This window comes from Ananas comosus, linkage group 2 (genome assembly GCF_001540865.1).
Source record: "Ananas comosus cultivar F153 linkage group 2, ASM154086v1, whole genome shotgun sequence".
Lineage (NCBI taxonomy): Eukaryota > Viridiplantae > Streptophyta > Magnoliopsida > Poales > Bromeliaceae > Ananas > Ananas comosus.
In genome coordinates, this window is record NC_033622.1 from 6,426,191 (window position 1) to 6,444,255 (window position 18,065).

Consider the following 18,065-nt stretch of genomic DNA (forward strand, 5'->3'; position numbering starts at 1 on the left):
ATGTGTACATGTTCTCACCCCCCACCAATTTTTTTAGGTATTGCGGACGGTGAGGGTGAGACGACGTGTGAGACACGTTAGTAACGGTCGATAGAGCTTCCGACCCAGTTGAATTGGTTTAGTTGCTATCCTTACTATTTCTAATGAATTGACTTAGACGTTTTATAGCTCAGTTGATTTTATTTCAGTTGGCTATATATATGCACTACTACAGGTACAAGATTTAGTGGCGACAAATGTCGCCACCATAGGCAAAATTGTCACCACCAAAAACGTTTTGGCGGCGACAATTCATCGCCGCATGCTGCCGCCTAAAACCCCGTCGGTAAAGCTATTTTGTGGCGACAAATTGTCGCCGCTAAAAGTTAGATAATTAGCGGCGACACACCGTCGCCACGGAAAGTTAGATAATTAGCGGCGACAAACCGTCGCCGCGAAAAGTTAGATAATTAGCGGCGACAAACCGTCGCCGCGAAAAGTTACTTTGTGACTAGTTTTATGGTGGCCACTATTGTCGCCACCATTTTTCTGATATAAAATTAATTTTTTTAGAAATATAATTGGTAGTAATAGATATTATTGATTTAGTATAAATTTCTTAAAAATAATCTATAGTTATAAAAAATTCTCATTCTTAAATTTTAACATTTAATTTCAATTTAATCATCTCAAAACCAAATTAAACCCAAGCACTATGGCTCAAACACCTTATAACCAATTTGTATTAAATCTAATTGAATCTCTATAAAGTATTTAATCATAAAATTAATCCACACAAATAAGTAAGACTGAATCAAACTTTAAATATTAAGAAAAGCATATATAATCTTTACAACATATTTCATCTTAGAAATCTGTCCCATAGCCAATCAAGCCTAGAATATCATTACAGAAAGCTTTCCAAATAAACCAGAGATCAACAAGCAGAAATCCTACATTTTGCATCGAGTTGTCTCTCACAACAGAGATTATATGCTCACCCAAGAAGATTTATAGAAAGAAGATTGAAAGAAGTTGAAAGAACTAATCATCTACAAGTTTGGGACAACATAAGTAAGACTGAATCAAACTAAGTAATTTAAATTGTCTCACAAGAACCATGTATGTTAGAGTATCACTGCATCGTCACCTAATACAATCACCCAACACAACCAAAAAACAAAACACAATAATAGTATTTTGGTCATTTCCACATGCTATCAAATGTAAAGTCTTCAAAATATGTCTAAATTCTTACATGCCGATTCAATACATCGCCGATGATCTGCCAAAATATTTTTCGTCGCCACTTCTTATAAATCTGCAAATAAAAATAAGGAAAAATTAGCTTTTCAACATTTGAGTCTAACATTATAACATTTAGCACATGGACAACGAATTCTTTTCACATTTCCTAATCTTTTAAATGCAAAATCTAAGAATATGTCTATGCCCTTTTCATACTCATTACATGCTCGGTTCCTATGACTCATCCAGCTTTTATCAATTCCCATCCTCCTATATTGAAATTATTAAACATAATATAAGATAATATGGTCAAATTCTTACTCCGGCCCACAACCACTGTAAAGAGGATGCCGAGCGTAGTCTTCAAGAAGCAGGCCCACTACAACAAAATTGTCTTTTAGCGGCAATTATCTTATAGATTAGAGGATTTCTACAAAAATAAGATCAAATTATTAAATGGTGAGTTCTTCAGATGTAAAGCACATTTTTAGCAACATACCTGGAGAACTGTTGTTGGTGGCAGAGGGTGTCGGAGCTGCAACCAAAATTGAGATGATAAACAAGATAAAATCACACTATCTTTCAAACGAAAAAAAATAAATCAGATCATTCATGATTCTTCAAGAAAGAGTGCAGAATAAAAAAAAAAGGAAAAAAATTTAGGAAACAAAAAAAACAGTAATCATGAATTACACTAAACTTGGTGCATATATAAGAGTATGAGATAATAAGTTAACCCAGAAATGCATATATGAAATTACACTAAACTTTGAGCAGCTACTACATTCAGTTACAGTTTTAATCTCAAATTGCCAACATACAACAAATGACTTTGCTCTTTGCTCTAACAGTATTTGACAAAGAGCATGTTATGGTAATAAAGTTAGTAGTTTTTTTATTTTTTTCTTCATTGAATTCTGCACATCATCATGTAGAAATTGCCAACATATTTTCAAAGGAACTAAGAAAAATCTCAGCCTAGTTGTGTCACAATCAGATGTAACTGCAGCAGTTGAATACAATTGTACAAATTGATGACATCTAATGCACAACTAGTGTTTTTCTTAATAAATATTAGTAAGTCAAGAGTAATTTAAGTATTAAAACTAGTGGCTCAAATCATGCCATCCTCTCAGAGGCTCAAATCATACCATCCAGCAACTACCTCTCTTTATTCTCCCAAAACTCAAGCAGAATCTGAACCTACAGCTTTGAAAAGAGGAAACAAGGGGTTAGCTGCCAAAACAAATGCTCTAATTCTAAAAATAGCTCTTGTTGCTATAAAAGCCTAAGGATAATTACCTTGATTCATTGCGTACCGAATCATTATAATTTGATATGATAGTTTAAGCTAGAAGATGGCTTAAAAAGTCGAACCCCAACTCCCATCAGTGATGTAGAAGACTCTTCCGTGTATCGGGGCTCTGTTGTGCTTCAGAAGACTACCTTGATTCATTGCATACTGAATCATATATTTAATTAGTACTCTAATTTGGTGATTTGTACTTGCAAGTAATGGACAATTAATATGAGATACTATTAAAGGAATTATGGGTCATTCAATTGCTTGATCTGATGACTAAGTAGAAGTATCAATTAAACTTTTTTGAGTCATTGGTTAACAGGAGAATCACATTAATATCTGCTTCACATTGACAACAACAACAACAACAACAACAACAACAACACCACACTTTTTACCTTTTTGTGGAACCAATAAGCTGCTTTGAAGAAAAAGGTCCTTACTTGGAACGCTTTAGAGGCATATAAAAGCATTGATTATCATGCCAATTGCTAAATTCTTACCCATACTTACTAACCACTCAGCGAGAATAACTGCAATGTCTATTGTTAACACCCGCAGGAACAACTCGGGCACCAAAATGAATGCAAAGCTCTTATCTTATCATGGTAAGGGATTTGCTAAGACTCATACATACAGGAGGTAACAAAAAATGGAAATAAAAATGAAAATAAGAAAATCTTGACTTGTGATTGCAAATACTAAACACCATAAAACCAAGAGGATTATTAATCAAAAAAATAAAAAAAAATCCATATGAAACAGGAGAAATCAATAAAATAGAACGGAGAACTAAACACACCGCAAGAAATTTCTGAACAAAAGAAGACATTTCGAACAATAGCAAAGAAACAAATACAGAGTAAAGTAAATATATTATTATAGGTCTTTAGTTGTTGCTACCTTAGTAAGTTGGAGTGTAATATCAGCACTGGACCATCCCACAAAATAGCCACCACTTTGTCTTCAATTGACCTGCCATTTGTTAAATAAAAAGTATATATGGAGCAGTAAATCAAATATAATTGATGAAGAAAAAGAAGAGAAAGAACTCTAATATAAGCAACAAGAACTTTGAGAAAGAACTCTAATTTTATGTGATTTATATTCAAAGATGTCATAACAAGCATTCCTTTTTCGTTTTCAAGTCCCATTGGATGTTCAACCATATACTTCCTACATTGACTATCAGTAAGCCTTTTGCTATAATACCAATTTAGCAATTATTTTGTAATTTAACCCAGTTATCGCGAACATTCTCTACGGAGAAGCTAGCAGAATGTAAGCACATGGGACATAAAAGGTTTAGAAAATTCGGCATCATTGAAGAAACTGCAAAAGATCGAAAGCAATGGAAATTGCATTACCGCTAACAGTCAAAATAGAAGCAAGTAATCGCAACCATTTACTCAAAAAAGAAGGAAATAATTTCCACTCAGACACTAATTCTGAAAGGAATGCATACAAACAAAATTATTTAGAAACTGCATTCATAGAATATCTTAATTGTCTAAATACATTAGGGTAAAATGCTCAGAGATCAGCTTGCTCCCTATAATCAAACATTTTAGTCCGTGAAAATTTCACTTATCTTGCACTTTAGAACCCTCAATCCCCGACTTAAAAAAAAATGCTTGATTTTAGTTACAAAATGAGAAAATTACCTCCATTTGTAAAATGATTCACTTATTTCATTTTTTTTAATAAGATTGAAAGGCAGCGTTGACTACAATTATCAAGTGAAAATTACAGAGACCAAGTCACAATGTTATAATGATTCAGGGGCTACACATACACTTCATCCAAAAACCCAATACAAAAATCCCATCTCTATACCTCATGATTCAATAGCATTAAAAGAACCAAACACCTTTGTAAACCAAAATTAATATGAAATATTGAAACCTAATCTTCGATCTGATCCTATAGAGCATATCAAAGGAACAAAATATCAACAAATTTTGCAACAAAAAAAAGGTGACAGAGAGGATGGCTTAGAAACCCTAAGCTTTTACCTCAGGCGACCCCTTTGTGTAGAAGCAGCGGAGAGGAGAGTCGAAGAAGAAGAGTTCGTGGTTGCCGCAGTAATGGCGATCGAAGTGGTTGGCCATGAACGTCCCCGCCCTGCACTCGGTGTTAGGGCACTCCTTCCTGAGGATCAGAGAAGGAAGAAACCTTCAGGGATCGAACTTGAGCAAGAGATTCACAAAAAAAACCCAGTTGCCATTTCTCCGCAATCTTGGCTGCAGAAATGATTAACGATAGGTATGATAAATAGAGAAGAGAAGAGAAGCTCATCAATCTATGCATTTCGCAATCAAACTTCAAAAATAGGAATGAAAAAGAAACAAAAAGCTCCAATCAAGCACAAAACAAAAATCATTGAAGCAGCAAAAGGATTGCGTATTTCCGCCCGCCCAATTAAGAAGAAGAAGAAGAAGAAACCCCAAATCCCAGGAAAGAAGAAGAAGAAGAAGAAAAAGAAGAAGAAGAAACCCCAAATCCCAGGAAAAAAGAAGAAGAAGAAGAAGAAGAAGAAGAAGAAGAAGAAGAAGAAGAGGGAATTAAAGAAAGAGATAAAGTAGTGGGGTGGGGGGGTTTGTTGGCATACCCGAGGACGTTGACGCCGGAGGTGGATGCTGAGCTCGAGGAAGAGGTCGTACATGTGGCCGAGGTCGGCGGCGTTGCTGTGGGAGTAGAGGAGGGTGGAGGCGGCGAGGGGGTTGCGGACGTGGAGGGCAACGATGTGGTTGCCGCGGCCGCAGGGGTGCTGGAGCCGCAGGGGAGGCGCCCGCAGGGGAGGACGAGACGACGAGGGGTGCTGGAGCCACAGTTGGTGGAGGCGGAGGGGACGACGAAGATGGGTAAACAAGTGAGGCTGAGAGAGAAAGAGTAGATGGTGTTTACAGCTGTAATTTCCTTACATTTCTTTTTATATGTTAAAAGACAATAAAGTCCCTAGAGCTTTTGTAATAGACATTAAACAAGTGAGGGTAAAATTGTCATTTTGAAGAGATAGGGGTTGGTGAGTGGTTGAAAAAAGAGAGGGAAGTTTTGGCGCGCTTCATAAGGAGATATCGCGGCGACAAATATCGCCACTAAAACTCTATTTTTTTACCGGCGACAAATTGTTGCCGCTATATATTCCGTTTCAGTGGCGACTCTTATATGTCGCCACCATTTTATATACATTGGCGGCGACAAATAAAAGTCGCCACCATTTTCTGTACATTGGCGGCGACAAATAATTGTCGCCACCATTTTCTATGCATTAGCGGCGACAAATAAATGTCGCCACCATATTATTTACATTAGTGGCGACATTCCCTGTCGCCACCAAAAAGTCGCCACTAAAAAGTACTTTTGTTGTAGTGATGGTTTTGTGAAATTAAATAAAGTAATTGCGGTTTTCACGTAAAATTTTGAAAATGGTTTTCTACCCCCTCGTTGTAGCGTTTTAAAGAAAAGGTTTACGTGTGGGAAACCGTTTTATAAAGGGTTTTTCTGTTTTCATGATTCTTAATATTTCAAAATAAGTTTCCGAGTGGGAAATATTTTAAACTAATAGATGTGGATTTATGATAAACTATGATGGAATGATTGTTATGTGGTGATTGTATGTAGATATGTATTCAGTGTGGTTGTCTCTTGTACTTGTGCGACGCCGTACAAATATAAGGGAGACTCTGTCCGTGTGAACAGTGAATTTCCTATATTTGTGGCGAATCTGACGTCTTATGGGGTCAAGGCTTTAAATAAAAAATTGGGCATTTCCGCATCGATTTTAAAACCAAAAGGGACCCCCGGTCGTGGCATATAATCTTAAAATTAGTATTTATAATTTTGAATTCTAAATTTTAAATTTAAAATTTAAATTATTATTTTTAATTATTTAAATTTTAAATTTGACATTTTATATTTGTAAATTTTGATTTTATTTAAAATTTAAATTTTAAAATTTATAACTTTAAATTTTTAAATTTGAGATTTAAAAATTTAAATTTAAATTTAAATTTTTAATTTTTTAATTTTAAAAGTTATCTATTTAAATTTGAAATTTTAAATATAAAATTTAAAATTTTAATTCAAATATAATAATTGGAGCAATATTATTATTTTCTATTTATAACTTGTAACATCCCAATAATTTCATATCGGATAATTATGGCTAGATGTGGGAGTATATAAGCTTAAGTATGCTAGACATAATAACTGAATTTAAGCATTTTGGGCCGGTGGTTTGGGACCAACAAGTTATTGTTGTTAGCGGGTCGAGTCGTTACATTTGGTATTAGAGCCAGTTCGCCTGCCGGAAATGTGAGATGAGTCTTGGCTGAGCCAGGGTCGATGAATGTCACGCCCCGGAGCCGCCAATTTCGTCGGTTCGGGCACGCGAATAGACGCCGAACGGACAGCACCTTCTCTGTCCGCCCAATGCTCCAACAATATGTATAATACAAGCAATTCAATACAAGATGAATGCAATTATACAAGGTTTGCACGAGGGCAAACAACAACCAAATCATAAGCGAAAGCATCTATGCTATTACACTAAACCATTCAACATATGTCATTTGATTACATTTAAACCAAACACAAGTAAACTATTCTTTTACATACAGTTTTTCATTCACAATTACATCACATTGTCCTTTAACCCAAAATATAGGAATTACATTTTTTTCTTTACATTTTTTATAATTCAACATACAAAAGTTGAATATACAAAAGGGTATGCCTACAAAACTTCGAGGCCGCTATCTATGGCGCGATACCCTTGCCTCGATCCTCCACCGCCCCGCTCGCGCACGGATCTGCAGGGTTAGTGGTGGTGTGAGAACTATAACGAAGTTCCCAGTGGGTTCGGTCGCCGACCGCGCCGACTCACCCACTAGGTCTATTCAGGCATATGTATTTCACAAATGGTAGATAACAAACCGACTAATGCACAACTAATACAATGCCTGTAAGAAAGATGTCAGCGGATAGATAGATAGTCAAGTACATGATATTTATGCATGTATGCCCAAATTCTCATTTTCCATGGCTTTTACCCAATCATCTCGGGGTAATCCTGCGTCACCCCCAACTCACATTCCACATATCCCGTCTACCGGGAGAGGCACATGCACAACCACCCGAGGAAACTTCGCCGGGGCACTTTCCCCGTGGTGTCTACACTCCGGAGTACACCGCTTGAAGAGGAGCGACCTCCCTCAAGCCGGAACCAATACATGTGAGTATGATCCCATTCTCATTTTGAGAAAGTATAGCCAACCTGTCTCAAGTCACAATGCCTCAAATGCCAACGATGGGTTCTACCATATCATACATATATACCACTATATCCGGGCCACAAAGGTTATGATGCCACTCTAGGTTCAACCTTGTTTAGCCGATCTCTTTTCAATGCCAATCGAGTCACTATAGTCAATGTAACCTTTGTTTACTATTGTCATAGTCTTTTCATACATTCACATGCACATAGGTTTTTCACATTCATTGTTCACATGGTTCATTGTCCTTTCATATAATCTTTAAGCATCTACATGCATTTCAACCAAGAACATGTCCAGACTACCCTATATGCAAGAATGCTACAATACTAATATGCTCAAATAAAGTGACATAGATATAGAAAGTGATTCGGTGTTTTCGGATAGCACCCACCACCTTTTGGTGATGCTAAGACGTCGTAATCCAATTCTTGTGATTTTTACGACCTCTATGCCGCTTGCTACAGCAAAATGGAGCCGAAACGGGCCTTTTTCCTTGATTTCTTCGCGTACGCTCGTCGTATCGCTAAGCCGAGCGCACCAACGCGTTCGTTGACCTACCAATTAGGTTAGAATAAGATCAATCCCAAGCTTTGACCTCAAATTCCAAAAATCCTCAAGTTAGGTTCCTCAACAATATCATCTTCCCCAATATTAGTCCTTAGCTTGTATACTATAGGGAAAAACCATCATTCAGCTCCTAGAAGCATGCTAGAAGGAAGCTAAACTCAAACTCTAGCTCAAAAACCCTAGAACTCACCTTTAGAGTCCAAAGCTTTCCTCCAAAAGCCCTTGCTCAAGCTTGCCTTCACTTTGGAGAGCTCATTCTCCAAGCTTTTCTCCTCCCAAGCCCTCCTTGCTCCTAGCTCTAGAGAGAAGGAGAGAGAGAAAGAGGGTTTTTAGAGAGAGAGAGGGGGAAAAGTGTTGGTGGTTGAGAGGGTAAATGAGCCCTAGACCCAAGCCCCCTCACATATGCACCCAACTCATGTAACAAATGTACATAAGCCCCTCACATTTCACCTATTCATAGTAGCCCAGACTAGGCCATTTTCGCATGCGGGGGCTGGTCTCTCCACCAGGGACCGGTCTCACGGGGACCGATCTCTCCCCACAGGGACCGGTCCCAGAGACCAGAACTCTTAGGACTCAGCTGCTGGGCAATTTTCGCTTACGGGGACCGGTTTCTCCCCGCAGGGACTGGTCCCCGAGAGCGCAACTCTCAACTTTTGCCTACGGGGACCGGTCCCCGAGAGCACAGCTCTCAGGAATTAGCCGATTTTTCCTTATTCTCGCTGGCTGCGCGTACGGGGACCGGTCTCTCCTTTAGGGACCGGTCCCCGAGAGTCCAAAATCTAGGACTTGGCCAAAATTTTCAATTTTACTCTCTCAAGTCCCTTTACACTATACTAAGGTTCCAAAACACTTATAACCCATTGTAACTTGTTCCACTCCGCGTTCCGTTCATTTCGACGGAACTCGGCACGTTCTACAGGGATGCGATATGTTACAGTGAATGACAGGCCAAGCAAGGGATTGCTGGTGATCTTAAGCTGTGTATGTGTTTAGGACTGACAAGGATGTTAGGGTCTTGACTAGCTTAAGCATTTTGGGCTGGTGGTTGGGCTCAATGAGTTATTATTACTAGCGGGTCGGGTCATTACATAACTATCCACTATTCTTCTTATTCCATCTTATCTATCCAAATACTATTTCTCTTATTCCTGGAAATAACTTAATTTTCATCCAAACGCAAAATTGATCTAATCCAGGCTTATACCTCAACTTATAGTTATCCTTGAAATAGATTGCTCTTCCTTATACCCGAACGAAATGAAGACGAGTCCGGCTATGATGCTTGTAAAAGTGTCAAACAATTAATTGGTGCTTGTAAGTTTTTCGCTGTTAGATTTATTTCTTTAACTATTTTCATCCGATAGATTATATTGTTCAACCAACTATCCATTCAAATATAAAAGACTATTATTATTCTAATTGCACATGACTTAATTTAAGAGTCGAAAACTTCCAAGTATCAATGATTTGATACTTTTTATAAGCATAGAAGAATGATTATATATATATATATATATATATATATATATATATATGTATATATATATATATATATATATATAGAGTTGAGCTAGGATACTATCGATAGCAAATAGGTTCCGCTGCCACCAATTTGTTTTCGATGATGGAGCCTCCAAATCGACGATCGGCACCGTTGAACATGATCTATACCACTTGAAGTGTTTAGAAATCAAATTTCGTACATTTTCGATATTGTTCTCTTATCCATCGAGTGGACACAAAAATAAACGGCTGAAAATGAATATTCTTTAAAAAATAATGATAGGAGTCTTGTAATCAAGATCAAGAGTATAGATCTTGTTTTAAATAGTTTAAAAAATTTTCTAACAAAAATTCAATTGATTTGGATATCTTTACGCCTTTAAGCTAGAAAACGTCTCATATCGACCATTAAAATTACAAAATTTGAAACCATTTGATCATTAGGCAAATGATGTCAAAAAGATTTGAAATTTGATTTCTAAACACTTCAAGTGGTATAGATCATGTTCAATGGTGCCGATCGTCGATTCGGAGGCTTCATCATCGAAAATAAATGGGTGGCAACGGAGCCCGTTTGCTANTATAAAGAAAATTATGGACCAAATATATATATATATATATATATATATATATATATATATATATATATATATATAATTGAGCTAGAACACTTTTAGAAGTATCACCCCTTGGTACTTCTAGATTTCTTGCTCTTGGATCTACTCCTTGATTACTAATAGTTCTTGGATCAAATACTATTACACCTATCACCACCTACCACCATCATCCGAATCTTACATTTCTTCATCCAATGGTTAAAAACTCTTTTAATACTTTTGAGAGTATTCTAGCTCAACTCTATATATATGGCATAAAATAATAAGTTTGTTACATGCTCTTTTATGGTGTAGGACCCTTTTTTTTCTTTTTTTTTTCCTTGCCGTGGTGGAGGTGGCAATAGATGTTTCTACACTCTTCTACAGACAACCGAAAAGTCTTACACCAAGAGCCCAGCCCGCTCCGCCCATTCCTTGCCCAACAAAAAGAGAGAAGAAAGAAAATGGTCCTCACAGCCGCTTTCGCACCGCCTTCGCAATCGTCTCTCCTCTCCCTCCGCCGCCCCTCCTCCAAGCCCTACCTCTCCTCCTTCTCCTTCTCCTCCTCCTCCTCCAAACCCTTCCTCTCCTTCTCCTACCCCCACCGCCGCGGCTTCCTCGTCTCACCCTCCTCCCTCGCCGCGGTTGCCGACTCGGAAGCGGCCGCGCCGACTGCTATAGCGCGGGAGGTCAAATTCGAAGAAGAACTCGGCGGCGGAGGCAGCGGCGGCGGCGGCGGCGGCGGCGGTGGTGACGGGGAGGGATTCGGCGGAGGCGGCGGCGGCGGCGGCGGCGGCGGCGGGGGAAGTGGCGGCGGAGGCGAGGGGGATTCGGGTGAGATAAGGGAGAAGGGCGGGATGTCGATGTCGCAGAAGCTCACTTTGGCTTATGCTGCCCTTGTTGGAGGTAATTGCAATGCGAATTCGATTTCTATATTTTCTTTGTTCTTATTCTTATCTGCAAGATCTTGGACCTACTATTTTGCTATTAGTATTGAAAAAGTAGCAGTCGGTTCGATAAGATGTTTGTACTCAAGATACTGTAGGAGTCTCATTCATTCCAAGCTTTGATTCTTATGATGGTTGGGTCACGTATCGGACTTTTTGAGTTAGGAAGCATTATTTGTAGTTGAATTCAAAGTACATGATTAATGCAAACTATATGATAAATGTTGCTTGTAAATTTGTTAAGTTAAATCTCGTATCTGATTCTGTCATTCGTTTGTCGTTTGTAATGTTTTTGTGGGAGGGTTACTTGAAAGATGTTTCTTCTATACTCCCTTAGGTGGATTTGGTGCGGAAGTGTGCTTACAAACTCTATTTAGGGCAGAAACTAGCAGAACTATTCAATTGGAAATAATTACGATTTTATACTATTTTTGGAGATTATTAGGGATGGTTTGTTGTAAATCTTATTTTTGGTAAGAAAGGGAAAAATTAATCCTCGTTATTAATTTCAAACTTCCAAGCAAACAAGAAGCCCACTAAGCAACATAAAGCTTATATTATTTTTTAGCGTGCCTTAGCTTTGACGCATTTACCAATTGCCCCGTTAGGTTCCCCAGGAACAAACCATTTGTTAGCAACCTGTATTCATCTCTGCTTGGCATAGTGTTGCTTATGTTTCTTAGTCACTAAGCTCGAGTAAGCTTGGAATGTAAAATAAGTAAACGTTTGGCTTGAATAATATCGGATATCCAATCAAACTCAATGTGGCCCATTTGTCATCTTTTATACAAAGAGAAAGGATGGTATTAACTACTGTACATGCTATTTAGAGTTTTATGACAGAAAAAAAAATTGATATATAAGCATTTTGCTAGTCATTAGGAGGTGGTTTTTTCAATGGTAATAATCTGGAGTAGTGTTGGGCAAGGCATGCCCGAGTCTGTGCATGAGGCATGCGCCTGAGTACGTTGGCACAAGTCACAAGCTTCCGGGCCTCACTGCATCTGAGGCACACGCCTCAGGTTAGGTGCGAGGCGCACATGATTTTATCCCCGAACCAAACGCTGCCGACAAACTTCACATCCAACTGCAATGTAGGTGAGTTTTCTTTGTAAAGCACCTATAATTGTGTACTCGTCCAAGTATGCAAAGGTTTGGAACTGCGTTTGACAGAATGAGAGCTTCAGCAGTTTTCGCTCTCATTTGGTGCAATTAACTGCAAAAGACCACCGTGAGCGCTTAGCTTTCAGAATATTTCATTCCATTCCAGATTCTGCGCTGTGAATATGATTCATTATCTATTAAATAACAACCTTGTTGTTTTATTGGAGACTGATCCATAGGCCTTACGTTCTTATGTTGTCGAAAAACTTGTGTACTCTATAGATGCGCATGTTGAGTGTTGATGATCATGAAGATTTATAAGTTTTTAACAAAAAAGTAATGTTCAAAGTACAGTTGGGTTTAAAATGCTTGGAGTTGCTCAAATGCCAGGGATGTTGTAAACTCACCAAATTTTAACATATTTCAATCAAATTAGGACAAATCATTTAAGATTTGATAAAAGTATTAGAAAACTGAAAGTATCAATTAGAGTAAGAGAAAATTCCCTACCTTATGGTTTAATTTACTGTGCTTAACTATCGTATGGTTATTACTGTTCCATTCCTCAGTGGAATCCCACAAACAGTAGTAGTATATGGAGTCATAAGCCAATTCAAAATACATTTGGGCACAAAACAGAGTCATGAACCTCATAAGTCATTTCTAACGTACCGTTGACAGAGGTTCTTAAAGCCTAATAATACAGTTACTGTGGAGTAGCTGAGTGTAACAAATGAAACCACAAGGCAAACATCAAACCTAGGGGGCCGGATTTGAAGTTTTCCTGCAAGAGTAAGTAAACTAGAAGGAAGAGTTTATGGGAAGTTAGCTTGAGTCTAAGTGTGCCATAGTAGCGTCCTAGAGTTTCCCTCTAATGCGACGCTTATAATCTTCAACTGTAAGAATTTTGGGAGTCTTGGTTTCCTAAATCCTTTTATGTAGATAAGAGAAAGAGCAAAGCCCTCTAGAATAATAGGTGCCCCTGCAGCTCCTATTTGCCCATGTATGAACATGAGAGAAATATTATGGTCACCAGTGACATGTTGTGGTGATCTCGGATTGAATCAGAACATCAGCATCATCTGAAGGGCATATCTTCCACATACGGATTTCGATTCAGACAATTCTTGGTGCTAGGTGTACAGATTGAGAACTAGTTTGGCTCTGGCAAACAAGCAAACTTAATACGCAGTACTAATAAGTTTGGTACGAGTTTCAAGCCATTTTGAGGTCGTTTAGGGCGGTGAAAGTTGGACTTTATGTTTATAAAGTTTGATTGTGATTCTTATCCGTAAGGAATTAGGATTTCATCTTGGAATCAAATCTGATGTACTCAAATATGTTGTTTCTGGGTATGGTATTGTTGGAGTGACTTTCCTAAAAGGAAAGTATGGATTCCGACGAGTACCACTGAGATTTGGGGGAGGATTTTGGATTCTGTTCCAACTCAGTTAGAGATTAGTAGGGCATTTGTTTTTATAAATAGGAACCTTGTGAACTTTTTAATTAAGAGTTAAAGAAATTGAATCAAAGCTGAAGTTTGGCCAACATCTCTTCTCTACTCTCTAATTTACTACATCCGACCATCTTCTGGCAGGAGATGACAGATCATGCAGAGTGGTGCATTTTATCTAAAATCTTAAGTTGTCGACACCCTTGGCTTCATCTCAGTTGGTTTCAATCATGATGTGGTGTTTTTTATGAAATTTCAATCAACTTTATCTACAAATTTCAATCAACTTTGTCAACAAATTTCAATCAACTTTATCTACTTCAACAAGCGACGGCGTAGCAAGACTAGACTAATCCCTTTTGGAGAGGATATGAGGAATCATTTTTGTAGTTGGATAGTTTTGATTATTACATATTATATCTGATAGTTTGAAAAAGATAGATATTTACAGGAGCTTTTCCGGAAAATAATGGTTTTGTTTTGCTTTTGTTTATTCTGTTTCCTAATAGTAAACATGCATAGGTAATTACCGAGTTGGCCATAAACTTACTGGGAGTTGTCTGCTAAATACCAGTCCCTTCACGGTGCTAGTATTTATCAAGGAACTTTGTGAGGGTAGAATGCTTCTTAAACGTTCAACCTAATCCTTCTTGGATGTTTGTTCACCTGGATGTCATGCAACAGCGGGAGGAGTGATGGGATACGCCAAGGGAGGAAGCCAAAAGTCACTAGCAGCTGGAGGCATATCAGCCTCGATCCTGTATTACGTCTACACGCAACTCCCTGTGAGACCGGCCTTTGCATCAGCCATCGGACTAGGTGAGTGGATGAACTAAATTTCTACTACGATATCACTTGCATGTGTGATACATCACTTCTCTCTAGTGTTTAACCCAAAACTGATTGTAGCACTTGTTTATTTATTTATTTATTTTTTCTATCTAACTCACTTCACAGGCATATCTGGTGCTCTTCTGGCGGTGATGGGTTCTCGCTTTATGAAGTCGGGGAAGATATTTCCAGCGGGTGTTGTATCTCTCGTGTCCTTAGTCATGGTTGGTGGCTACTTCCACGGTATTATTCGCAGCTCACATCCATGACATCAGTTACAGCGTGATGCTATCTGGAATATTTCTTTTTTGGCATGTTTTAGCAAGTTCCTAATAGTCTGCATACACTCTCGTTAAAGACTCTTTGTATCCTCAAATGTCACTTCGCCTTTTTGTTGATGCTCAAAAGTTGTTGCCGTGTTTGTTTTGAGACACATGAGAAGTTTAGTTTCATTTTCCGCAGAGAGGGTGCTGCATATATATCATGACTATTTCATCCTAGTTGTATAATGCACGTGTGAACATTTTCCGTATTAGATTGTGGTATCTAAGGTGATCATTTCATGATTGTTGCTCTGGGAAGCATTGAAAATATTTTTGAAATCAATCAAGTTTGTTTGGAAGTCAGGGATTATGTTGAACCCTGTTTAACATCGTTTTAAGCTGGGCCTAGGACGCGACAGGCCTGCCACACGACACGGACAACACCTCTTTTGCGTCGGAATACCATAAGGGTGCGTTTGGGTCGCCCTATCTTTTTAAGATTTCTAGTAATCCAATAGGAATAAAAAAAATATGACGGTGTTTGGCTAAACGCACTAAGTAATTTAGTTGGTAATAGTGGATTTACTTGGTAATGAGATGCATCTCAAAGTACTAATTTCATTACTTTGAGAGAGGGTAGGTATCCTTATATTAATGAATTGGAGTAATGATAATATGTCTAATTTTTTTTTTTTTCGCACTTGCCGGCTAGTTGATATTATTTTTTTTTTACATTCTAACCTCATATCTCTCTCTAAACTTATCTTTTTCTCTCTAAAGTTCTATTTTTTTTTCTCTCTAAATTAAGTTATTTCTCTTTCTTTTTTTCTAAAATTTCAACCCTCTCATTCTTTCTAATCTCGACTCTATTTCTGTTCTTATTTTTTTAATTATGCTCTCTCTTTATAATCTATATTCTTTTTCTTTTTTAAAAAAAAAATGTTAAAATTTTTTATAGTATTATTTAAAATTAAATTAATTAATTATATATTTTTCGTAATTTTAAATAATATGACTAAATACTATGACCGTACGAACCAAACATCAAAATGCTACATTCTTAATAATAGGATGAATAGGAATAAGATTTTCGAATATCTTTTTATTCCTAGTAATTTTTCATAGTGCGAACAAAACGCGCCCTAACGTACATCTCACGCTGTAGTAAACACAAAAATAAATCCGCAGCAAGATGGAGACAAGGGGACGAGCTGCTGAAATAAGATTAACTATCCGCATCTTACAGATTAGCACAATTAAACAGCAGAATAATCATAAACCCAATGTCCTCTAAACCGTAAATGTCGACATTGATATAGACGCGCTATCTAAATCATACAGATAACAAACGGTCAAATCGCCATCTAAATAAATTTATTATAATTTGTTCCACAAGCCGACCACAAAAGGGTATTTTTTCTTAACTTATAACTTAACACTCTGCTTCGTGCCTCACTGCTCGTATCACTTATAAAAACAAATGATGGGAAATACATAAAATATTTTTCAGCTGTACAGTGAACTGCGAAGGTAAACGGCACTTACTAATCAATGAAATTGGTAATGATGGTACCTCACGTACTATTACATTAGCATAATAATTAACAAATAAAGTAAGGGTGTGTTTGGTTCGCTTCTTTTACACCCTAGAATTGGAAGCAGAATGGGCGAATCCGTTTGTGAATGTTTGGTACGCCGGAGTTCCATTCCGATTCTAATTTTCGAGTGGAATGAGAATCATCCAATCACTTCTGGAAATTGTATCCGAACGGAATGGTTATTTATTCGGATTAAATTTATTTTTTCAACTTTTTTAATTAAAATATGAGTTTAAATTTAAAAATTAAATATATAATTTTAAATTTTAATGTGAACTTGTATTAAAAATTAAAATTTAATCAAGTATTTCGAATATAACTTATGAATTTGAATTTAAATTAGATTTTAATTTATATAAAGTTTTATTCAAATTTTATTTAAGACTTAAATTAAATTTATGGATTCAAATTAAAATTTAAATTGTAATTTTAAGTTTGAATTTGAATAAATCAAAATTTAGTTTTATATTTTGAATTATCCACTCAATTTCAAAGTTTAATTATTTTTTTTAAAAAAAATAGATTTAAAATTTTGACATTATTTCAAAATTTTGTTGTAACTTTTTAATATTTAATTTTTAATTTGAATTTAAATTAATATATTATAAAGATAAAGTTAGTATATTATTTTGATTACATTTTTTTATATCTACCTAAACCAAACACCGACAATGGGAATGATTTGTTCCGATTTCGATTCAGGTAATGAACCAAACAGAATTAGATAATGAGTTATTCCGATTCTGATTCCAGTTTATTTCGATTCGGATTCGGATTCTGACTTCCAACCAAGTACGTCCTAAGAGTGATAACTGAGTCGTGGTCTGACAATCAACTGGTTAAAGTTACTGTAACATGACCAAATAATGTCAAGATGTATAAAGAGCTGGTTGTCGACCATAATGAGGTACGAACATGATAAAATTAGGATAATCGTATCGTCGTCCTTGGTGTTGGAATTAATTGCCGCACATAGAGTGCTCAGCTACGGGGATTATGGTATTAAAATTCGTCCATGACAATTGCAGATTTTAAGTGGGTAATGATCAACCCCGATGGTATTAAAATTCGTCCATGGTATTAAAATTCGTCCCGAAACTACACCTTCGCAGTGTTGGAACAGCTACAACTTACGTGGGTAATGATCAACCCCGATGGTTAATTACTTTTGCATGAAATCCAACTACGTTGAAGCCCCGCCCAACAACACGGGCGCATGGCCGAAAGCTCCCAACCACTCGGCTTGGCCCTACTGTTATAGTGTCCCAAGCATTGTTTTCATATCGGATCGCGCATACAAGCTGTGTCCAGCCCCATGAGATTCCAAACACACCATTTGAGGTGTCAGAACAGAGAGCACATACTAGAGCTCGGTCTTGGCCATCAACGAG

At 37.2% G+C, this 18,065-nt stretch overlaps 1 protein-coding gene and 1 long non-coding RNA gene across 6 annotated transcripts; one reads left to right on the top strand and one right to left on the bottom strand.

Annotated features, from left to right (window-relative positions):
- On the bottom strand, nucleotides 972-2,686 carry LOC109724737. Of its 4 annotated transcripts, none has more exons than XR_002220084.1 (5): nucleotides 2,674-2,686; nucleotides 2,379-2,430; nucleotides 1,727-1,762; nucleotides 1,549-1,606; nucleotides 972-1,300 (listed from the first exon to the last, which is right to left on the bottom strand). It is a non-coding gene; the product is annotated as an uncharacterized LOC109724737 (long non-coding RNA). The 4 variants fall into 4 exon arrangements; XR_002220083.1 differs by having other exon boundaries at nucleotides 2,379-2,436; XR_002220075.1 differs by lacking the exon at nucleotides 2,674-2,686 and adding an exon at nucleotides 2,530-2,673.
- On the top strand, nucleotides 10,835-15,388 carry LOC109706811 (protein FATTY ACID EXPORT 2, chloroplastic-like). Of its 2 annotated transcripts, XM_020227810.1 has the most exons (3): nucleotides 10,859-11,384; nucleotides 14,667-14,801; nucleotides 14,940-15,388. In XM_020227810.1, the coding sequence occupies exons 1-3, from the start codon at nucleotides 10,943-10,945 to the stop codon at nucleotides 15,080-15,082; spliced, it is 720 nt and encodes a 239-aa protein (XP_020083399.1). In that variant the 5' UTR covers nucleotides 10,859-10,942; the 3' UTR covers nucleotides 15,083-15,388. The 2 variants fall into 2 exon arrangements, with proteins under 2 accessions (XP_020083400.1, XP_020083399.1); XM_020227811.1 differs by lacking the exons at nucleotides 14,667-14,801; nucleotides 14,940-15,388 and adding an exon at nucleotides 14,505-14,659 and having other exon boundaries at nucleotides 10,835-11,384.

Bases quoted from the DNA above. Each gene is read 5' to 3' on its own strand.
- LOC109706811 (XM_020227810.1), top strand. From the start codon at position 10,943: ATGGTCCTCACAGCCGCTTTCGCACCGCCTTCGCAATCGTCTCTCCTC. The intron at 11,385-14,666 runs GTAATTGCAATG...GTCATGCAACAG, and splicing joins TTATGCTGCCCTTGTTGGAG to CGGGAGGAGTGATGGGATAC. The intron at 14,802-14,939 runs GTGAGTGGATGA...CTCACTTCACAG, and splicing joins TGCATCAGCCATCGGACTAG to GCATATCTGGTGCTCTTCTG.